This window comes from Apodemus sylvaticus, chromosome X, assembly GCF_947179515.1.
Source record: "Apodemus sylvaticus chromosome X, mApoSyl1.1, whole genome shotgun sequence".
NCBI classification, from domain to species: Eukaryota; Metazoa; Chordata; class Mammalia; order Rodentia; family Muridae; genus Apodemus; species Apodemus sylvaticus.
Window position 1 is genome coordinate 86,788,000 of NC_067495.1, and position 24,280 is coordinate 86,812,279.

General features: G+C 37.8%; 1 protein-coding gene across 3 annotated transcripts in view; it reads left to right on the forward strand.

Moving 5' to 3' along the window:
* The first annotated feature begins 2,577 nt into the window (after positions 1-2,577).
* Diaph2 (diaphanous related formin 2) overlaps positions 2,578-24,280 on the forward strand; it is a 714,153-nt gene continuing 692,450 nt past the window's right edge. For all 3 annotated transcript variants that reach the window (XM_052170671.1, XM_052170672.1, XM_052170673.1), the window contains exon 1: positions 2,578-3,084. In XM_052170671.1, the coding sequence (XP_052026631.1) occupies positions 2,953-3,084 (132 nt within the window). In that variant the 5' untranslated portion in view covers positions 2,578-2,952. The remainder of the gene's footprint in view (positions 3,085-24,280) is intronic.

Sequence of the window (24,280 nt, forward strand, 5' to 3'; positions counted from 1 at the left end):
CTATGAATGTCAGATTGTTTAGATGAGGATAATGGATGTCTTTAAGGTTAGTCTGAAGAAAGATACTTTTCTTTCCTCCAATAGCTGATGTGGGAGTTGATGCAAGAGGCTGGGGAACCAATGGGTCTAGCATATACTTTTAATAGTCTAGCTGATGGGTATATCTTCCTTTCTTCAGCACCAGAGAAAAAACATTTTTCCACTCCAAAAACCTACGTGTGTGTGATAAGGAAAATAAAATTAAAGGAATATAGGTGAAGTGAGATCAGCTCTAAGAACGTTAACGTGAAACGTTAGGGTCAGAGCTAAGGGACAAAATACTCTTGCCTGAGGCAACTGTTTTCTTCCTTGTGTGTTAGTTTCCAAGAGAGACGAATGACCCTGATTCCTCATTCTGTTTGTGCATTTGCTTTACGATTTACTTTTCATATTAACCAGAGCAAAATGCAGAAAACAAGGGACAAGACTTAAGCCAGGGACTGAGATGGCCACAATTGGTATCTATCCTACCTCTTATTTTATTTATTTGCTTTTGTTTTTGCTTTTTTTTTTTTTTTTTTTTTTTTGAGACAAGGTCTTACCACATAACCTTGGCTAGCCTAGAACTTGCTAGGCAGATTAGACTGGCCTCAAATAGAGGTCTGCCTGCCTCTGCTCACCCAGTGGGCCAGTATGCTCTGCTGCATTGTCTTGCAACAATCCCCCACCTTAGTTTGCTTTTTTTTTAATTATAGGGTTTTTGCAAAACATATTGTCAGTCTCTTTGCTTGTCTAGAATGCTTTCTGCTCCCGTTTGTTTCGAAATTAGTCAATTCATTTTTAAAAATATCTTCCCAAGTAGTTTGAGAGCTCTATGACAATAAACTCCATTTGTAATACTGCCTTGCTGGTACTTAAAGCCTTTCAGTAGACTTTTAACAGCTCAAACCTTGTCTTCTTAAGGAAGGTGCTCTTGAGCTTCTGACATATGTACTCCATGAGTTTCCTGTTTACCTAATTTTGTCCTATGATGAAATTCTTTTAGCCTCTTTCTTCTAATAGCCTAAGGGGCAAAAATTAGGTCAACTCAAGTCTTCCAACTCAAAGAAGTTTTTTATACCATTTGGTTTAAAAAATGTTTGCCGAACAGATTACTGAGAAGTGTTTAAACTTGGTGGCCTCTCACTTTGACCTATACCCACATTTCTTCTACAGGAAGTACGTGTAAGTGCTGGTAATACCACTCATTATCTTTCTGTGACACCTATTGTGTTTTTACTCTTTTTTAGGTGGGATGAAATATATATTCAATTGCATATGTGCGTAATGAGTCAAATTGAAAATATACATCTAATTTGTAGTTAAACATGATCTTCAAGAAAGCAAATGTATCTCAGAGCTTCTGTTCTTTGTATTGAGAGCACGCACTCCTGCGTGGCTGTCCTTGGGTTGTTGGCTACTTTAGGAACACAGACAGCCTGCCCACAGGATTAAAAAGAAACTTTAATGATAAAGACCAATCTGAGACTTGAGCTCTTTTGAGATATCTACAGTTCTTTTGCTATATTGTTCAAGCTTTTTGCATCATCACACTCACATGATGGCCAAATTTATCACACCGGATTCATTCTGATGAAAACTTGTTTCAGCATAACTTCCAATTGAATTGGAGAAGACCCAAAGGCCTCACTGCCGGAAGTTATCTTCGTCATTTGCAGCGTTATAGACATGTTCATGGACTTGGTGTTTAAGTTTCTATTACAAGTGGCTTTACCACCACTTTGTCCCTAATTCTGTGGTGGTTTGGTGGTTTGTTCAAACCCTGCTTTTGTAAGGGTCCTTTGGAAAACAATGGGAAAATCTCCTTTCTGAGGGTGGAATAGTAAGTACAATGCCTTGGGTGAAGACCATATGCTGCTCCATGGTGCTACACAAAACATCAGGTGTCTAGGGATTTATCTTTTAAACAAAACTTCAACACACAACAACTTGTGTACTCTTCGCAATAACTTTAAACAGTAAGTAGCTTGGGAAATCGAAGACAGGACTCAGTTCAACAGTAAAGTGTAAATAGGTGCTTTGGTTAAAAAGCTATGGTAGGGGTAGGGTGGTTTTAACCAACAGCCAACAAAGAAAGCAATGATTATATTTCCTGGGCCACAAGACAATCATGGCAACAGAGGCACCCACTCTTTCCACTTTGGCACATACAATCTGTCTAGGCAATTAATCAGAACTCCCCATGGTAGTTTTCCAACACTGTGCCAGTTGCCTTGCTAATTAAACCTTCCCACTGAGTGAAGCAAGAGCATATCCCCTGAGGGCCCTCTCTCTAGGGAGGGTGCATTGACCAACACTAGTGAAAGCTGGGATTGGTGGCCTAGCCAGTAAAATGCTCATAAGAATTCCCCTCACTCAGTTTCCCTATCTCTAAAATGGGTTCTCTTTCTCTCTCTTTTTTTAACCCGTCTAGACTAGTTCCCTTCCTTTCAGTGCTAGACAACTAGGAAGTGAAATCAGTGCTTAACCACAGTAGAACGTCCTCTGGTAGGCTCCAGTCTCTTCTTAGGGCATGCTCGGTAGGCCGGCCGGCTCAGCTCCAGGAGTAGGAAGCGGCTTTCAGCGCCGGCCAGGGCGACCGACCGCGGGCACTTTGATGAATCACGTGTGTCGAGGCCGTCTTAAAGAGATAGGCACCTACTTTTCCTCCACCCTAAACACCGCCCCGAGGGCGGAGGCGACCGCGGTGATTGCAGCTGCTTAGGGGCAGGGCTTGCCCCGGCGCTGAGTGGTGGCACCGGCGTGGTTTGCGTCGGGGTTGCCTGGGCTTGGGGAGACCCGGTGGCCTGGGAGCGGCGCTTGGCGGGTAACCCTCTCTGTCCGTGGACGCGGGACATTCTGAGCGCTCCGAGGGGTTTTTGCCCTTGAGGAGCCTTGGGGTTTCTGGGCGGCAGGTGACAGGGCCAGAGAAAGATGGAGCAGCTCGGGGCGGCGGCGTCGGGAGCTGGAGGCGGCGGCGAGGAACCCAGCGTGGGCCGGAGCAACAAGCGAGGCGCGGGGAACCGGGCCGCCAATGAAGAGGAGACGAAAAACAAACCCAAACTGGTAAGTCTTCCCGCAAGCCCCGCTGGCCTCGGAGACCCGAGAGCCCCGGATCGTCCTGCCGGGGAACACGACTGAGACCCGGCCCTCCCCTCCTGGCTGTACAACTCAGGGAACGGAGACGGCGTGGGGGCGGAAGAGCACCCCTTCTCCACTTCACCCGGCCTTCGCTCTCGGGTCAGCTAGTGGAGGAGAAAGGCCCCACCCCAACTTGGGGACACCCTGCGTCGCGTTCTAGAGTCCTGGGGTAGGGCTGTTTGTCTAACTTGTGGGCGCGAACCTTCTTTACGGGATTCCATTTCCCTCCCACCTCTTGTCAGTTGCTGTTTGGTCTCTTAACACTTGGGGTCCCGGGCAGGGGAGCCTCCTTCCTGTCCGTTTTGAACACATTGGAGCCCACTCATAGCTACAGAAATCAAGACAAGTACCACATAGGTTCCCAGGTCCTTCGACTTTGCCAGAAATCTAAGGAAGAGGTGCCTGAGTGCGTTTGTGCCCCCCCCCCGCACCCCATGTGCTCACTCAAGAAACATTTCTTTGGAAGTCTGGGACTTGGGGGGAGCGTGGGAACAGTGGGAGGCTGGATGACCGCCCCCACCCCATCCCAACACAGCCCTTCCACTTGGTTGAGAATGCTCAAAAGCAGTTATGTTCCCCATACTTGTCTCACAGCCCTGACAGTGTGGTCAAGTAGTAGTTCATTTCCTGCCAAGAGGCAAGAAATCGATGGGGCCTGGTATTGGGTTGGGAAATACTGGGGTTTCTTCAACTCATCAGTTAAAAGGGTTCCTCTTTTGGTAAACTTTCTAATTTCAGTGGCACGAGGAGAAAGGAGTTTCCTGCTGAGATTCAGCAAACAAACTTTTGAGCCTCTCCTGAGCCTCTTGAAACAGTAGACTCTTATTCCACATCCCAAGTACAAGCCACATGTTGCTTGTCTACATTTAAGTTGTAAGCAACAACTTGGTTGTTGTAGAAGAGAGGGTGAGACTGTGACATGCAACTCAAACCATTTCCTGTGGCATCTGGCCATTTGGTCTGGACTTGCACTTCTCTTTTGGCTCCTGTTTACTTTCCTATTATGGAGTGTCCATATGGGAAAACAGGGCTCAAATATTAGGACATATGAAATCGTCCTTTATGTGGGAAAGGACTTGGGATAGAGTAGTATTACAACTTTAAAATCTCATCAATTCCATACAAACCTGAGACAGATCTAGAAATCACTTCCCTAATGTGTCCTATTACCCTAAGCATTTACAAATGAAGAAACTGAGTCACAGCTTTTTTTTTTTTTACTTGTCTTCAATATTTATCACAGTGATGAATGCCTGCACCATCCTGGATTCAAGAATTCAGTTCTGAGTTTATTTCGAGAGTTGAATGTGTTTCAAGTGTTTTTTTCTTTTCTTTTTGAGATAGGGTATCTGTATGAAGTCCTGGCTGTTCTGGAACATGCTATGTAGACCAGGCTGACCTTGAACTCACAAAGATCCTCCTTCGTGGGCCTCCTGAATGCACGCATCACTACGCCCAGCCAAGAAGTCAAAGTTTTGAAGATGTGACTTAGAAATGTACTAGTTTGTGGTAAAAGAGTGAGCCTACTTCTCTTTTCCCTCACCCCATTTAGCCCAGTATAAATTGTAGTAAAAAGTTTAAAAATAAAAGCTAAGGGATAGTTTCCATAAATAGTTTTATACATTTAGCAAGAATCACCCAGTTTTCAGTATACTAAAGGAAAAGCATTTATCTCTATTAGTAATAACATCTATTCTTTGGCTGTGCGCCCTATTTCATCTTTTATTTTTTACTTGATTTGACAAGGTAACTAGGCAATTATGAGATACTATCACTTTCAGTTCCTCGCTAACTAACATCACTGTTCTGTAGTGGACATAGCTTGATACAACAAATTAAGGATTGGAACCCAGAGCACAATAGCAACATGAATTTTCTTTATTTCTACTCAAGCATAATTTTTGAGCTTTATATGGTTTCTTGAAGCCAATGTGTCACAGCTAATAAAAACAGGAATTGAATATGGCTCATTTTAAAGCAAAGACTTTGATCAAACAGTAACTCTTTTCAAGAGTTTACCTGGGATTCTTAAAGATTTGCAAGTATGATAAGACCTTTTAAAATACTTATTTATTTATATATTTATTTTATGTATATGAGCACACTGTCATTGTCTTCAGATACACCAGAAGGTACACCAGAAGATACATTGGATCCCATTACATTACAGATTACCATGTGGTGGTTGGGAATTGAACTCAGGACCTTTAGAAGAGGAGTCAGTGCTCTTAACCACTGAGCCATCTCTCCAGCCCTATTAAACTAAAATTTAAAAATATTAATGCTATGTATTATACTTCACTGTGATAATTCCAAATTTTGAATGTGTGTAAAGGAGTTGTATGTGATTATAAGACAGCCACATAGCAATATAAGTTATTTGTTTGGTTTATTGTATACTTAGGGTTCAAAACTCTTCATATTAAATGAAAAATGAGCATGTGTTTATTATTCTGGCTTTAATGCCTTTTGTTAGTTTCTTACAATCATCCATGACTTGCAGAAAGAAAAATGAATCATTGCAGTTTGAAAGACAGCAAAGGAAAAGACAGAGACTTGAGGGAGACTCATTAAAACAATTAGTTCAATTACTATAGTCTAAGGGTTTCTTAAACTATAAGACTGGTGCAACTGTGTTCACTTAGCTGCTTATGGGTTTGGAAAAATGGGGATTGAGGTTGCATTTCTGTAGGCAAAATTTTTGTAGGCTAGTTATATCCTCACCTTATTGATGGCTAACAGTGAGAACTTTTTCAGATTGACCTATCAGAACTTTAATGACTTCTGTTTAAGGTTGTGTGAATCCAAATGTAATAGAATTCACTTCAGTTTTTTTCAGATATGTATCCTCATAATGAACCCCTCTGTTATCTCCATCCATCCATCCATCCATCCATCCATCCATCCATCCATCCATCCATCCAAACATCTATTAAAGGAGGCAGTTCATTAATTGACTCAGTACATTTTGAATAATGTATTGGTAGTAGAGTTTCTGATTTTATATAACCTTCTGGTTAGGCCCAGATTGTAGCATGCTATTAAACAGCATGACTTTTATATTAATTAGTAATTTGATGCCAACCTTATATTATATTTTTGTTTAACTGAATAGGAGATAAAGTGCCCTAGAGAAGTGTTAGGAAGAAGCTCTGTCTTAAAGCTCATATGCTTAAAGGAATGATTTAACCATTAATAGAGTCCAGTGTTAGACCTAGAGATAGTTCAGTTGATAAAGTGCTTTCATGTAAACATGAGGATCTGAGTTTGATGCCCACCAATCTAGTATAAAGCCTGTCCTGGTTGCACACATTTGTAATCACAGTGATGTAGGTAGGAAGAGACAGGCAGTTCCCTGGGGAGATATAGGTCAACTAGCCTATTCTGACCAAAGGGTCCCAGATTCCTTTGAAAGAGATTTAAAAAAATGAAAGTTCCTTCTGATGAATGACCCCAAGATTTTCTGGCTTCTATAAATATAATGCATATTACATGCAAACATACACACACATACACACAAAAACATTATAATGCATATTGCATGCAAACACACACACACACACACACACACACACACACACACACACACACACGAGTGCACTAGATAAGTGAGGCTAGACAAGAGAACAAGAGCAAGGGGGTGGGGTATTGTTAAAGTGGAGCTAATATCTCTATCTTCCATTACAAGATTGTAGATATAGAGTAGCTTGACAGTATTTGATGTTTTAATTTTTTCTATATAATTTCTGAAGCTGTTTTTTCAAGGCACATCTTATTGTTTTTATATAGCTTAATTTGGTCATTTATTTACAATTGGATGACTTATGTTCCGATTTTGGATATTATGTTGTGACCCTAATGGTTTTATGTACACACTTTGTTTACCAAGTACTTACCATAACTTTCAAATTCAGTGAAATGAAGGTGCTCATAGTCAGGCCAGACATAATGGTGCATATCTGTAATCTCAGCACTCTTGAAGTAGGAATATCTCACATTTGAGGCTACCCTGGGCTATAAAGTAAGATCTTGTCTCAAAAAAAAAAAATCCTCCTATTCTAGTGAAGCAAAGAAGTTAGTTAATTATATCAGAGTGTAACAAAAATGCCACAGAGGGGAATTTAAGTCAAATTGGATTTTGACTTTTTTTTTGGTTTTGTGAGACAGATTTTTCTCAGTGTAGCTGTCTTAGTCAGGGTTTCTATTCCTGCACAAACATCATGTCCAAGAAGCAAGTTGGGGAGGAAAGGGTTTATTCAGCTTACACTTCCACGTTGCAGTTCATCACTAAAGGAAGTCAGGACTGGAACTCAAGCAGGTCAGGAAGCAGGAGCTGATGCAGAGGCCATGGAGGGATGTTTCTTACTGGCTTGCTTCCCCTGGCTTGCTCAGCCTGCCCTCTTATAGAACCTAAGAGCACCAGCCCAGGAATGTCACCACCCGTAAGGGTTCCTCCCCACTTGATCACTAATTGAGAAAATGCTCCACATCTGGATCTTATGAAGGCACTTCCCCAACTGAAACTTCTTTCTCTGTGATAACTCCAGCCTGTGCCAAGTTGGCACACACAACCAGTGCAGTAGCTAAGGCTATCCTGGAAATCACTCTGTAGACCAAGCTGGCCTCACACTCTAAGATCTTCCTGCGTCTGCTTCCTGAGTGCTGGAATTTAAGGTGTGTGCTTCCACTGACCAGCTAAATTGAATTTTAAAAAAATGTGTCTTTATGTTTTTCTTTTGTTTTCTGTATGGTATTTTACCTATAGGTATGTCTGTGCACCGTGTGTATACCTGGTGCTTATGGAGGTCAAAGGAGAGCTTCCAATCCCTTGGAACTGGAGTTATAGACATTTGTGAGTTACTGTATGGGTGCTGAGAGTCAAACCTGCATCCTCTGAAAGAGTAGCCAATGCTCTTACCTGCAGATGCCTCTGTCCAGCACCAAAGTGGATTCTTGAATGAGGTAAAGAAAGGCTTATAGTAGAAGACCTGTGCACCAAGGCTTGAATAGTGTTTTGTTTGAAGAAGAGGAGGGAAAGACATTCTAGATCAAAATGGCAATGTATACAAAGGTAGGTAGGGGTAGAATATGCTGATAATGAATGTTTAACTAGATACTAATTGATGGCTGAAACAGAAAGCAGCAGGAACAAAAAGTTATATATATATAGTGGATCTGGCCATAAAGGGATGGGCTATAGGTCATAGTAGATCTTTGTGTGTCGTGTTGGAATATTGTCTTTTCCCCAGAAGGTCAATAGAAGTTGTTGGAGAGACTAAAAGGAGGGAGTTACCTGATTAAATAAGTCTTTCAGAGGAATTTAAGAACAATGGAGAATTTCCTGTAAAAGGATGCTAGAATGGAGGGAGGAAGGCCAGTCAGGAGTAGCAGAGTGACATGGAGTTTGTCATTCAGAGTCCTGGATTTCAGTTGCTGCTCATGTAGTCCAGACATCCAAATTTCTTTATGCCCATAATTCCCATTTCCCAACCCCACTCTTGGTATTCTCATTGAATTAGAAACATCTTTCTTCTTTGCCTTTAATGAATCTCATAGCTTTCATAGCCCAGCTCCTACCTCTGTGCTCCCTTCCTTTCTTTAGCCCAGTGGTTTTCAACATTCCTAATGCTTGGACCCTTTAATACATTTCTCCACATTGAGGTGAACCCCAACCCTGAAATTATTTTCATTGCTACTTCATATCTGTAATTTTGTACTGTTATGAACCATAATATAAATATATGATATGTAGTATAATCTGATTTTTGACCCCTGTGAATCCAAAGGGGTCACACAACCCACAAGTTAAAACTGCTGCTTTAAACCTTTCTTCATTGCTTCAGCTTACTGAGGGCTCTTCTGTCATCTGAACATTTAGCTGCCCTGAATTTCAATGTTATGTACTGATCTTGCTTTACAAAGGTTTTAAAGTGCTTCTGGGCATGGCTAGTTCTTTTATGTTTATTCTTATAAACTAGACAATGATAAATAGCTAGAGATTTTTGTCTCTAAAGATCAGGTATATTGGGAGCTGACTTGTTGAAGAGACTTAGAATAAACAAGCAAACAAACACTTAGTTCTTTTTTTGAGATGTGGTTTCAGTTATTCCAGGCTAGCCTTGAACTCCATATTAAGTTCAGAGTGATATTGAACTTTTTTTTTTTAAGATTTGTTTATTGATACATCTAAGTACCCTGTAGTTGTCTTCAGAAACACTGGAAGAGGCCATCAGATTCCATTAAGGGTGGTTGTGAGCCAACATGTGGTTGCTGAGATTTGAACTCATGACTTTTATAAGAGCAGTCAGTGCTCTTAACTGCTGAGCCATCTCTCCAGCCCCGATATTGAACTTCTTATCCTTCTACTTCTAATTCAAATGCTGAGATTACATGCTTGTATGCTGTATGTGGCATATATGGTGTTGAGGACTTCATATGTTTTAGGTAGGCACTCTACCAACTGAGCAACATCCCTCAAACCAGATTGTTATTGTTTACATTCTATATTATTTTGTTACTGTGCACATGTGCCTATTATCAGATGAACTTTTCTGTCCATTCTTCTATGTTTTGGGGTTTTCTTGAGACCCTTATCTGATTTTAAATTTACTATGTACCTTTGGAGGTTGGTCAATACCAGATGCTGTCTCCTCCACATCCTACAAACAGGGATTATGGCCTGAGCCTACATGCCTGGTTCCTCTGTCTGTTTTCTGAATTAAAAGTTCAAACAACCTTTTCAAGGGTCATGAGAAACTCCACTCCTCTTATTTGTTTAGATTCTTCTGATGTCAGAGGCAGAACTCCCATGCAGCGAGATGGTACTGCCACGAGTGAGCCAAGTAACAGATTGCTGTCATTACTCCGAGGCTTCAGATTATTCTCAAAACAATATGAACTATAGAGTCAAAAGCTCTGGGTTCCAGTGTCCTTTCTGTCTTTTATTTGCTTGTGATCTATGATGAACATTAATACCAGAAAATCGAGCACTTTGAGACATGGTCTATAACTCTGTTGCCCAGATGATCTTTTAACTCCTGACCTCAGGTGATCCTCCTGTCACAGGTTCTTCAGTAGCTGGAACTACAAAAACATACTGCCAGACAAGATGGCTTCGATAAAATACAATAAACATTAAGAATACATTTAGGAAATTGTATAATGTTATAGAATATATATGCATATATATATATAATGTTATACAATATATATTATATATATACATTACTGTTGGCTCATTCTGTCACCTGAATAAAATGTGATTATGGAATTGGGGCATAGTTTCATGAAAGAGTGCTTGTCTAGAATTGATGACAACCTGAGGTCAGTCCCCATTTTTCGAAAAAAAAAAAATGGGTTTGTGGTTGTTGAATTTCATGTCTGTTTTGCAGTTTGAAATCCCTAATATTGTTATTGTACAAAATGCTATAATCAGTAGTGTGTTGATTGATTCCTTGTTCTCATCCCCAATTCCCTTTATTTTTGAAGTATTACACATTTTTTTCAGTCCTTTTACTAATGAGCTTTTCATCTGAATGATTGTAGATGTGAGTTTAAATTTGTTCACTCTATTTTCTACTACTATTCAATTTTAGATTCATTTATTTTATCTGTATGAATTTTTGCTTGCATGTTTGTTTGTGCATCATGTGTGTGTCTTATAGGTGTACAGGTGAGAAGAGAGTATCAAATCCTCTGGAACTGGAGTTTCTTATGGTTTGGAAGTCACCATGTGTGTTCTGGGAAACAAACCAAGAACCTTGCAAGAGCAATACGTGCTTTTCACCACTGTGCCATCTATCTAGCCCACACTCTACATTTTTAAAGAATATGTCTACCATTTTCTTTGAATTGATCAATTTCAGGCATTTAAAATTTTTGTTAAAAAAAGTTAGTAGGTATGTATGACATTCTGTCTTGTCAGGGAGCTCAGTGATGTTGTACAAATAAGGAAACTGAGTCATTCAGGTGTTATGGGGACTGACTTAGAAGTAAGTTTAAAAGCTATCACCTCTATTGTATGAGTTATCTATAGCAGTGAGTCATTATGCTTCAGGGACTCTTAAAAGTGAAAAGTCACTCAATCTCTCATTTCTTTTGTTCCTTTTGAACAATTTATAATTATAATCCTCTTAGATTTCACTGTAAGTACTAAGAACTTTGCCAGTAGCAACATGTCAAAGAAGTGAAATATTACTCATTTCAAACCTGATCTCAAACAACACTGTAAAAACCAAGACACTCTGAAAATAGTATATAATAATATATGCTAAATTTATATGAATCAGCATATCTGATTAATATATTACTGGGTAGCCTTAGCACACAAATGTTACTAATGAAGGGCCAGATTTTCCTCACTCCAAGTTCCTTCTGCCAGATTTGTTGTATGTATTGTATTATTTTTTTCTGAAGACAGAAAAGACCAATGTAATGCTTAAATCACATAAAACCATTGCTGTAATTTTGCAACCTAACTTGGCCTCATAGGGGAAATACTCATTGTGGAAGACAGCTCACAATTGGCCCATTTAAAGGTTGATGTATGTTTTCACATGGTTGTTCATTGTGAACCTCGTGAATACAAAGAACTGCATTCTTTCTGATTTGAAACTTATTACCTGAATATGCTGAATCAATTTTTTTATCAAATCATATACTTTGACCATAGTTTTATTAAATAGAACCTTAATTGAATCTGGATACTTTTGTGTGCACTGTCCTGGGGAAGAAGATATTGGTGCTTCTTTGTGAAAGAATATAGAAAACACAATTTTTAACTCTTTGCCATTTGCAACATCTTTTGTTTAGTGAAGATTTTATTTGACTGTTCTGGGAAGAAGACACTACATTGCTACCCTAAATAGATGAGTAACTTAGATACCGATTTCTATTGTTTGTACTTTCTAAAGTAGTGTGTTTCATAAATGAGACACTTCTAATTGATTTAGACTCAACAAAGTATTAAGAAGAAATTAGTTTTAGTCAGAAATGGCCATTGACTCAGTCACTAGTAATTCTGATGCTCACCTGAGGAATACAGGACATTGGTTACAGTCCTAAATTTTGAAAGAATATTATATAGCCCAAGCTGGCCACAAACTTTCTATGTAGTTGATGGTAACTCTGAACTTCTGATTCTTTCGCATCTGCCTTTTGATAGGATTACTGGCATGTACTGTCATGTTCAATTTATGAGGCATTGGGGATTAAGCTTATGGTTTCATGCATGGTAGGTAAGCACTATCACCTGAGCTACCTCCTCAGCCCACAACTCTTTTTTTAAAAAGCAATTTGTTGTGATAGTTGTCTTATAGACATGTTTTGATAAATGTCTGTTCAAAATTCTGAGCAATTTTTTAATGTACCCCTAATTTGCTGGTCCTTTTTATCAAAAGAAAGACAAAATTAAGTTGAAATGTTTGAAACATTTTACAAATACTAAAAAGAGCCCATAGTATTATGAGCTACCGTTTATCTATTATCCAGATAGAGCACTTCTCTAAAATTTCTACAGTTACCTTCTCTGTCCTTGTTTTGTCCCTTGCTAGAGAATTTTAGTTGACACTCCAGATAGTATGTCAGTTTTCTTCTACAGACTTCAGTGTGCATCTGTAAAAATTACTGACTTCTTAAAAACAATCCCTATGCTACTCCACATGTTTAAAAATTAATACATTTCTCTGTATCATCCAATGTTCAACCCATAATCAAGTATCCCCCAAATAATCAGAGTTTTAATGTGTGTGTAATTAATATATATTGGCACCAAAATCCTCAAAGAAACATAACTTTAAATAATGTTAAATTCATGCTTAAAGTTACTTCACATAAATTTTGATCTAAATTAAGTTCACATATATCTGTTATTCTGTAAAAGTATCTATGAGAGTTATCTGTACAAGTGTGGGTAGACTGTTTAGAATATCTACTCTGTACCATAGAAAATAGACTAAATTTAGACGTCTGACTTCACTTTCTTCTTTTTGTAACTTATGAAGTGGAGTTTGTATGGAAGAATTTTCCTGCCAGAGAAAAGCTATAGATAGTTGGGCAAATAGGAGAATATTCTTGAATTCTATGGATATAAAATTTGCATAGAACACTTGTATGCACACACACACACACACACACACACACACACACCAATAACAACATGTTTAGGTTACCTGTATTTTTTTTATTTCCAAATACATGCCAATTTGCACTTCAGATAGCTTTCTTTGTTATTTAGCTACACTGATATACTATAGAAGTGCATATAGTTGACTGGGTCAGTGAACCTTTGCCAGATACTCTGAATTACCATCTTTTTTATTTAGATATTAGGAGTTATACTTGAAAACCTGGTTATATTAAGGAGGTGATGGACTTGCAGATATGTGGAAGCAATAAATATGAGAAATCAAGTTGAACAAATGGCCTAGTCCCCCCACAGATTGCTTTATGAAAATTTGTAGCCAGTACTCTTTAGATACCAGCTTAGTGCTGTTATGGTGATGAAAGACAGAGTTTATAATTTCTCAAACTTTATAGGCTTAAATAGTAATGTTTCTTCTTCTTGAATGAGCAGTTGCTGACGCAGTCAAGTGGGTGGTTTTTCTCTAAACACATAAATGATTGATAATTGTTGGGGCTCCATAGACAGTTAGCATTTCCTCCTTTTGTTCTGCTTAAGGGAAGGAAAGATATGGATGTGTTGTTTTATGTGTGTTGAAATTAATCATTGGTAAAATCTGAAATGTTTAATAGCCCATTAAGCTATCTGGGGCTATTGAGGAAGGTTGTATATGTAGATAGCAAGACATTTTGCATTTATATCTTGACTTTTAATAAGATGCATTGTATAATAGAACAGTGTTATTATGTGGGTTGGGTCCTACACTAGGGTATCAGACTATGGAGATCACACCATTTGCCAATGTATGCAGAACACAAGGCTCTATCTTGCTGGAGTATTTTTGTACTTCACACAAATGTCTTATAGGTTAGCTGATGCATTTCATTTTTATATCTGGCAGTAGTTTTGGAAAACAGAGGGCATAGTTGAAAGTCTCATTTAGAATACTCGTTTTTTTATTATACATTCATTTTAGTTATACAAATTTTTATGTTCCTATGTCCTCATGAGTGTGTTGGATCCCTGAAGATGGAGTATAGGCACTTGTAAGCTGCTAGATGTGATGCAAAGAGCCAAACCTGGGTCTTCTGGAAGACCAGTAAGTTATCTTAAATGCTGAGCCATCTCTCCGACCTTCTAGAATAGATATATTTCATTTGTCATTCCTTTTGAATAAACTGTTACATGTATATGTATGTAATGTCCTATACCTGACTACGTTTGGTTTTGAATTCTAGAATCCCATATGTGGATGGCCATGACATTGAGGGCCTAGGCTGAAGGATTGACTAAGGCTCTGTTCTTTCTGTACTCCTCCCAGTGATTTTCTTGATTTTTTTTCCCAAGGAGCTTTACATAGTCACGGATCATATGGATAAGACTGTACTTTTTTGAAGTTTGTACTATAACTTGAATGTATTTTCATTTACATCACCCATGATACAAGGCGAGAACAAACAGAATGTTAAGATGGGTTTGGCAGAGACATGGCTTCTTATAATATGCTCTGCAGTCTGGTACCTTCCATTATGAAATCAGTGTTTTCCAGAAGAGCCAGTGTGTATATAACACATTTTTGACTGAATATAACCTTTCTTAGGTTGCCCTCACAGATGGTTTTTCATTGTCACTGCAGTAGCTTACAGTTCTCTCCCTTCGGTGAATAGCTAATGATCTTCAAATGGGAGAACAAATTTACTATGCCAAAAAAAGGGTCTGGATTTTCTCCATGTTGTGCTTGTCTTGTATGGCTCAGATTTTAATGTATTTGTTTTATTAAAGCAGGGTGTACTTATATTCTGTGATCTCCAAATTTTTACACTTTTGCAGTACAGCCTATCCTTGCTGTATCAAACTGTTTTTAGATGCTCTTGTGAATCATTGTGAGATCCAAGCCCTCCATTTTTATATAAAGTGAGTTGTTCTGAGACTACATTCTACTTTTTAAGTAGCTGTGTCTCTATATCAAATGAAAGGAGGTTTCAGTTATAACTGAAAGTAGGGCTTGCCCAGGGCTATAAGTCCAGTTTTCCACACTCGTCCTTCCAGTTTGGTTCCAGCTAATTATGTATCATGGTATGCTATTGAATTACATTGTAGATCCTGACTTTTAACTCCTTCCTTTCCTTAAAAGAATCAGTTGTCACTTGAATGTTTCTAATGCTGAAGGTCACATTCCTGATCATGTTTATTAGTTGTTTTTTGAAGACTATCAATGTAGAAAAAATTCATAAAATGTTAAATCAGTTGTTTAATGTGTCAGATATTTATGTAATGGTATTTCCCATTCATACTTGTCACCAACCACATTTTCAGGAAATAGTAGAAACTGCATTTTTTTTATTCTTAACACAGGGCTATGAGTTTTCAAGGATCTATGAGTTAACTAGGATATGTATGCCATTCTTTGATTTAAAAGAGCTTGTTTTTGGATATTTGAGGAGATTTCCTAGAAATGAACTAACATGAACATGTATTTATGGGCACATCATTTATTTATCTTTCTAGGTGTCAGTTTATTATATACAACAAAGGGGTAGAAATAGATGATCTGGATGGGCTTCATTCACCTTCAACCTGTTAAGAGTCAATGATTATTTCGAGCTATAGTGAGTCTGTCTTAACACAAATACATGTCATCTACATTTCCGTTAGATTAAAAGTAGAAATCATGAAAAGTCATTTTTAGGCTGAATATTAAAAAGCTGAATATCCTAACTTACTTTATAGTTTTGCTTTGTTTCTGGAATCTGAGTTATTCTAGTCCAGTGAACACTATAGCAAAACTCTTTTGTCCATGTTTTTCCCTCTAGAGAGTATTTACGTCATTGTTCCTCATTCTAGGCATTGAGTCATTTCTGTGTTTCAATAACCAAATACTCAGGCTACCTAGTGATAATTCAGTGATATTCAATGTTGTAAGTCTGGTTGCTTTTCTGGGTTTATTGCATGCATTTGTGAAGAACCATGCAAAAAGTCTGGGGAAATGATGTGTCAGTTAGGAACACGGAACTTTGTCTCAGACTGTCCTGACATCCAGTGTCCTCTTACAGCCTCTGTGACCACTTGCACTCATTTGCACATACTATCCCACACACATAATTAAAAATAAATATTTAAAAATCATACAATGTGTAGGGTTTTATATTGACTACCCACTATTCCCATTTCACAGATAATTGCAGGCTACCTAAGACTTCTAAGAGACAAAGAATACTGTCATTGGAAGAATAGCAATATGTCAGCACAATACTCAGATTCACCATAATCTTAAGTTTTAAAGGGTAGATTTGGGTGATGGGTGGAGGTAGTTAGTTGTGTTACAGCAGAGGAACACTGAGCTTGAGGGATTTGTCACTTTAATAGTGACAAGCACACAGCCTGGTCTTTGCTAAGATTGGGAGCTGTTGCCTTAGTCTGAAAATCACTTGTTACAAACAAAGCCTTAGGAACTAGCCTGTAAAAATGCAGCATCACCTTTCAGTCTTGACACAAGGATGCTCTAGGATTGATGGTGGATTTTCTCCCTCTGAATATTAACACATTTTTATCCTGACAGACATTAGTTTGTTGGTAACAAGAAAGGCTCAGAGCAGCTAAGTAACTTGCCTGAAAATCTGGAACAGTGAACTTGGCATTCAGGAACAATGTGATTATAAAAGTCTCTATTCTAACCCACCATTTTGTGTACTGCCTAAGAGCCTAAACCTTGGGGTTGCTCTAAATTAGCTAGAAGACCTAGTTGTCCTGTGGACTGGTGATTTTTTGGACTTAGCCTGCATTTGCACCATGTTTATGTATAATTTAGAAGACAGAGTTCAGGGGCTGTTTGTTTCAACGTAACTGAAATATCCGAAGTTAAAATTCTTTGAATTGCTGCCATGAAATAGGAAAGATATGTGACCATTTACAAAAGTGCCATGGACACAGAGGAATTTTAAGGCTACATGAACACAGTTCTTAAAAATAGCAGTCTTGGTAGTTTGACCGTTATTCCATAATTTCTGGCTCACCTCAAGACTTGCTGTGCTTTACTACTCTCATTGATGGTGATGCAGCTTGTTTCTTTCTCTCCAGTTGTACATGCATGCTTTCTACACTTGATCTTAGCCAAAAGGCCGAGAAGCATACATGCGTGCATTCTTCACTCTCCCCCTCCCTTCCCCATTCTCTGTTTGTTTGTGAACTTTTGTTTGAGGCAAAACTGCTTTGGAAAACTAATGCTGTCTCCTGTTACACAAGTACACGATATGCATTGTTTCTTGATTAGGGAAGTGCCAAGAACCACCTACTTTGTCCTGCTGTTTCCCGTGTCTGCCTTGCCTAAAGATTGGCTGCTATAAAAGTGTAGCATAGTCAGCCAAGTGCAATCTTTTTAAAATTAGTCTGCAAAGTGTTGTGACAAACTATTTTAGCACTGGTGTGTGCCTACTACTAGAGACCTTAACTGTGGGCAGAAATGGCAAATAATATGAGAGCGCATCATGTAGTTTGGGTTCTACTTGCCTCGCCTTTTTAGCATCATCTCTCCCAAGAGAAAAAGAGTGCCTCTAATTTTAAAAACTATAATAGGTAAATTATACCATGAGTAGTTCACTGTATGCCCGGAGCCTGCAGTCAAGCTATTCCACACTTATGATCACTATTAAAAAAATTAATGAGACATAATATTTATGCATTTTTATGGGAACCCTATGGTAATTTGACACTTACTCACTAATGTTAATGAGCTAAAATTTCCATGCTGGTTCTTTTCATAGAACTTTTTACCATACTTGAAAAAGAAGGATAGACATGATAAGTGGGCTAGTAATTACACAGATAAAATTTTTTATTAAATTCCTATTTTTCCATCCCTCAAAATTCTTTTATAAGTTGCTTTTCTTTTGCCTTGACAAAGGTACCTTGCAGAACAAAGAGTTTATTTGGGCTTTTGATCCTAAGAATGTAAGGCCCGTCATGATACGGAAGCATGGCTACAAGCAGCAGGCACATAGTCTGAAGTCTGAATCTGGGAGCTCTCATCTTGCAATGCAAGCAGAAAGCAGAGAGAGCAAACTGGAAGTGGCTCAGAGTTTTCACTTTCTAAGAACATCCCAGTGACTTCCTCCTTCAAGGAAACCTGGAAACTCCCTAAACATTTGCCACCAAATGTTCAAATGCTGGAGATGGAGATGGGGTCCCAGATCAACCCACCATGTTAGTTACTGTGGTGTTTTTTTTTTTTTGTCAAAAACTATTTTATTTTTTTATTAAATACTTTATTCGCATTTCAAATGTTATCCCCTTTTGCTTTCATTAAATCCAAATAACTGTGTTAAGGATAAGTATAAAAGAAATGGCAAAAGATTCCTCTAGCTCTAAGAGTTTTTTCTTCCCCCAATCCCTTTTTTAGACCAGTGATTCTCACTGTGAGGCAATTTTAATTCCCAGGAAACACTTAATAACTCTGGAGACATTTTTAGAGTTTAGAGTTAGGAGACAGTGCAACTAGTATATAGTATAGATGATTTAATATCCTACAATTTGTAGGACTTGCCCTCTACACAAAGAAGTACTCAACCCAAAATGTCAAGGTTGAGATAGATTGGCAGGGCTGGAAGACCTTGCTTTAGAACTTCTGACTTTTTCTCTATTTAGTGTGGAAAACTTCTGTTGGTATTCAGACATTCTCCTTTTTCCATTGTATCCTCTGCCCTGTATTGACACAGGAGATCATCCCTGTTTTCAAGAAGCATCGTTTATGTCATTGGCTGTCACAACTTGTATTTTTATCGTCTTCATTTCTGCTAATAAAAACCTGCAGGACTGCACTGCTATCAAATTTGTGTGATGAACTGTACTTCTCGTCACTTAACACATTTCTGACAACTAAGGGAAATGAGTGTTTTCTTCATTTTGCTTATTCCATGAGACATTGTTACCTCTTAGTGCTGCTCATATTTAACTCCACATTTTTGTGGCTGTTATTTATTTACCAGAGATGTGAGCTTGCCATGTAGCTCATGGTTGCCTTGAACTTAAAATCTTCCTGCTTCAGCTTCTTGTGTGCTGGTATTACTCATGTGTGCCACCACACCTGGTCATCTGTGTATTGTACTTTGTGCCACTTTCTGGTACCTTCTGTCTATCAGTTGGTTAACTTCTGAAATCCTAGTCTTTGCCCTGGTTTCACAGATTTCTCGCTGTTTATCATCTCTGAATACCAATTCAGGCAACAGTCTTTCTCCTCAAATACCACAGCATGTAGCTGATGCCAAACTTCTCTACTGACTTTGAGCTGAGGGGCTTCTCCAGGCTGTGGTTTGCTTTGACTAAACACAGTTTAAAAAGCAAAATACCTTGTGGGAGTATTCATTTTAATATTCTTCTTAGCAAGAAAAATGAAAATCAATTGTCCCCTCACATGGTAATTATCAAGTTTACCTTTGCAGGTTGAGATTTATCCTTGCCTCACTTATCACTAGACTGTGTTTCTTTATTATTAGCTGCTGACTGACCTTTATCATTTCTGTTCCAATTGAATCAAGGTTAACTTTCCTATTTGGCCAATGAAAGTCATCGACTACTTTGTATTCAACTCACCAGAACCAAGGATAATTTGTATTTGAGGATAATATTAAGCAGCTAATTCCTTTTCTGTTTTTACCTTTGTTTAATTGAAGCCAGACTGCAGTATCCCACTTATTTATTTTAACATCTTCTGCTACACTTTTATTCTTTCCTTGTGAATTCTAAATAGTTTCCATCCATTTCTTTATGTAACCATTAAACTGTTTTTACCTGCTTAAAGATAACATGATCAAACTTCCTTCACCTTCAATCTAGGATTTCATTTTTGTGGCATATGCAGCCACTCTAACCTATGCTTTTTATAAATGTAGGCTACAATGTATTATCATTTGTGTACATGCTTTCCTTGCTATGTATGAGGCAGCATCATGCTGAGGCATAAGTGCAGTGAAGAGTAGGTCTCACTCTCGAGAAGCTCATGGGGTATTGAGAAAAGAGGGATAGGTGACTATAAAGTCATAAGTGCAATAATAGGTATGAGAGGAGTGCTGTTTAAAGTGCCACATACTGTGCTTGATAAAGATAGAAAAGCCTCTTCAGATGATATGTTTAATCTGGTTCCTGGAATATGAGAAATAGTGGGGTCAGGTTTGCTGGGCATTGTCCCTGTGTAGGTATGCACAGTGAGTTACTCAGTTGGAAGATTTCTAACTTTGAAAATCTTCTTGTTCAATAATTAATCATAGGTAATAAATGTTTTAGAGAAGCCCACTTCAGCAGTAAGATAAGCAAGCATTATTAGGCCCAAGGTAAGCAATTCCTGCCTGTTATGCACACAGAGTTGGAGAATATGATGTTATAAACATATGGTACAGGATAGAGGTGGTAAGTACAGATTCAGGTGTAAAGGTGTTTGGGAACACAGACCAATTTCACTACAAATGGAAGAGTAGGGAAGATAGGGGTAAAAAGCTTCTTGAAAAGAACACAGATTGTTTTTAACAAATGGTGATAGAGTGAGAAAAAACATTCCTTTAGCAAGAATCATAGGTATATCATAGCCAGCGTTGGATTATATATAGGAAGGCATCAAAGACTGAACTGAGCATCCATAAGAAAATTTATATTATATAGTTCTAGAGGCTTGAAATCCAGGATGAAGATATCATCATGGCCAGGTTCTGGTGAGAGTCCTTTTGTGGTTACATACTACTGCTTTCTTGTGGTAGCCTCACATAGTCAAGGGCTCAGTAATCTGTCATCTAATCTGTAATATCTTTGAAAGGCTCCAGATACTTTCTAATACCATTATATCATAGGAACATGTTTTAATCTGTGAATCTTCAGGAAACACTTTCAACATACAACAAGGCAAAATTACAAGGAAGCTAAGAATTAGGGCCGGTTTGAGGAAATACGAGAGGGTTCTGGGAGTCCCACGTATGTGTATGAGAGTAGCTGATATCAAGATGGGTGGATTGTGGCTCAACCACTGTGACCATCAGATGCTTGCTCAAACAGTTTTTGCTCCTTCCTGTAAACTGGGAAGAGTCAGTAAGGGAGTTGGGGACATAGAGCTTACAGTGTGATTGGTGCTGATTGGCACTTATAATCAGACCTTACTCTAGAGTTTTGGTAATTGGAAATATCTGAACTCTTGTTAAAACTATGTGGTAATTGCCTTGTTTGCAGTGTAAATATAGAACATCTATTAATTTTGATACCCTTTGGAATGCTTTAATTTGACAGATTTGAACCTGTGAAATTAAATATGTACTGTAAATAGCATGCATGGGCTTTGATGACTTAGTTTTGTAGCAAGTTAATTGGCTCTTTCTCCATCCTACTCTTCTGTAGCGCTGTTCCACTCAAGTTTGTGTTGTTCTAAGTCAAACTCTTGTTATTTCTCCCCTATAAACAGATACTGGCTTAAAGGTCACGTAACTTACATTACAGGATTCTTGCTGTCAAACCAATTATGCAATTCCTTGACTAGATTGCAGCCTTAGAATCTCTAAAATATTCCAAGGGAAGCTGTAAGATTTGTGACATGTGTAACTGGATAAAGATAGCCTTACTAAAGTACTTTAGTTTTCATATGTCCACCACATATCACAAAGTAAGTTAACTTAAAAACAATCATGACATTGTAATCTTAGCACTGTCTTGAACCAAAAATTCCGAATTTAAGGTTCTTTACTTCAACAGGTTGACTTTTTTATTAATAGACATTGTCAGCTTAGATTTATTACTAAAGTTTTTAAGACAGGGTAGTTAGCAATTGGATTCTCATATGAATTTGAAATATGTGCCATGTGAATAAAATTGATCCAGTATTGTATATAGCTGGGTTATGACACAATGTTAATATGTGTTAAGATTAGTTCTTATGTAAACCAGTTTGTAACATATGAGACGGCATAATTACAGTTGCAGTATTAGTTATGTTGTTTTGAACATAAAACATAATCATATGTGTACATATATATGTGTATATGTGGTTTTGTGATTTTTCCATTGTAAACTTTTTTTTAATGGGATGAATAGTTGTTTTGTGTCTTAGTTTGGTTGAAAGCAAAGATGAATAGTTCAATGCCGAATGTTTGTGGTCCTTTGTGAGTGTGGATATATTATCCATTACGTGATTTACTGAAAATTAAATGATGATTTTTATTTTAAGTGCTTTGTAGCTTTCAGGACAGGCTATCAGATGTGATGAGAAGTATTTCAAGTTCCTTGCTTTACAAAATTATTTTTAAAAGGCACAGGTCTTTGCCTTGTGCTTGACAACTTTCTCATGTGAGATTTGTGATTCTTGCTATGTCTCTTCTGAGTTTTCTAGGCATGAAGAGAATTACTATAAATGAAGAAGACAGAAACTTCCTGAGTTATAAATACATAAAACACATAGCCATACGAAGGCCCTTGCAGAGGGTCTCCCCTGCTGTGTTGATCCAAAAATACTGTCTGGCCTGTTCTTCCCCTCGACTTACTGATGCTGCCTTGGGAATTGTAAGCCTGATCATGAGTCACTGTAGTTTCTCTTTTGTTTCTTTTTCAGTGACACCCATATGCGGTGCCATGAATAATATGCTTCTCAAGAATGTCTCTAACAGGCTGAACTGTATGACTTCATTACCACAGAATTAGGACTGACAGGCAGGAGCTTTTCCTTTGCTAATAGCTACTCCTCCTGTTTGACTTACCAGGATGGGACAACATGTCTTCCCATAGACATTATATATATATATATATATATATATATATATATATATATATATATATATATATACACATACACACACATATATGTATATATATATATACACACACACATATATATGTATTATATATATATTCACTGTTCAGTTTCAAAATACTATTTTCAGTGCAAGTATTTGTTTTGAAGAAATTTACAATATTGTGTATAGAATAAAAGTATGAGTCAGTATTTTGTAAGGGCCTTATGAATGGCTGGGATTTAGACACAGGAAAGATTAATAGTTTGGGACAGAATATGCTAGGAACTGAGTCACTAATAACTTCTTCCTGTTCCTCTGTGTGTGTATGTGTGTGTGTGTGTGTGTGTGTGATACATTCAGCACTTGCCAAGGGGGAAAATCATTTAGAATTTAAAACAAAACATTTAGGTCTTCAGGAAACCATGGATTTTAGTATGTGCAGTTTCAGAAGTTTCACATATATTGAATTATATAAAAGTTTACAGAATAGGTCTTTTTCATTTTAAGAAAATATATATTAGCAGGATAAAATAAGTTAGTAAACAAATACAGTTGATTTTTAGAACACTACCTTAAATTTTAATGCTAATTATCACTACAGTGTTGTTCTGAATTATCCAGTACATTGAACAAAACCATTTTTTAAGTAATCCTAACTGGGCTCATATATTTATTGTTGATGTGTTTATGAATGAAAAGGGCTGTTTAGAGTTGAAACAAGTTTAATACTAAATCGTACTTCCTTAGGCTCACAATGAATGAGAACAATGAAAGGACTTTAAATGGCATTACAAATATAGTTTTTATTTCTCCCACTGCCATAACTTCTTTTAATCAAATTACCCTTTATACAGAATTGTTAACATTGGTATTTGAACCATCTTGCTTCAATGTCACCAGGAAAGCTATCTAAAAAAAAAAAGTAGATGTGCACAAGTAAGGAACCGAATGGATCTGAATTGTATAGTGTAAGTTTTGCAACCCTTAAGAATTGGGAGTTCATATATGAACCAACTTTCAGGGTTCTCTTGAACCTAGGTTCTCTCATCAAAGTATGTTCATAGCAATGGATCCTGCTTTCCTCATGGGTTGCCATAATCCACTGTATCTCAATAACATCTGAGAATGGGTCGTATGCTCTAGGGTATATCCCAGTCCCACCCCACCACCACATCCCACATGTCAGCTCAGATGATTTAATTGATATTTATTTTTCTACCACTGACCCACATTATATATACTCAGA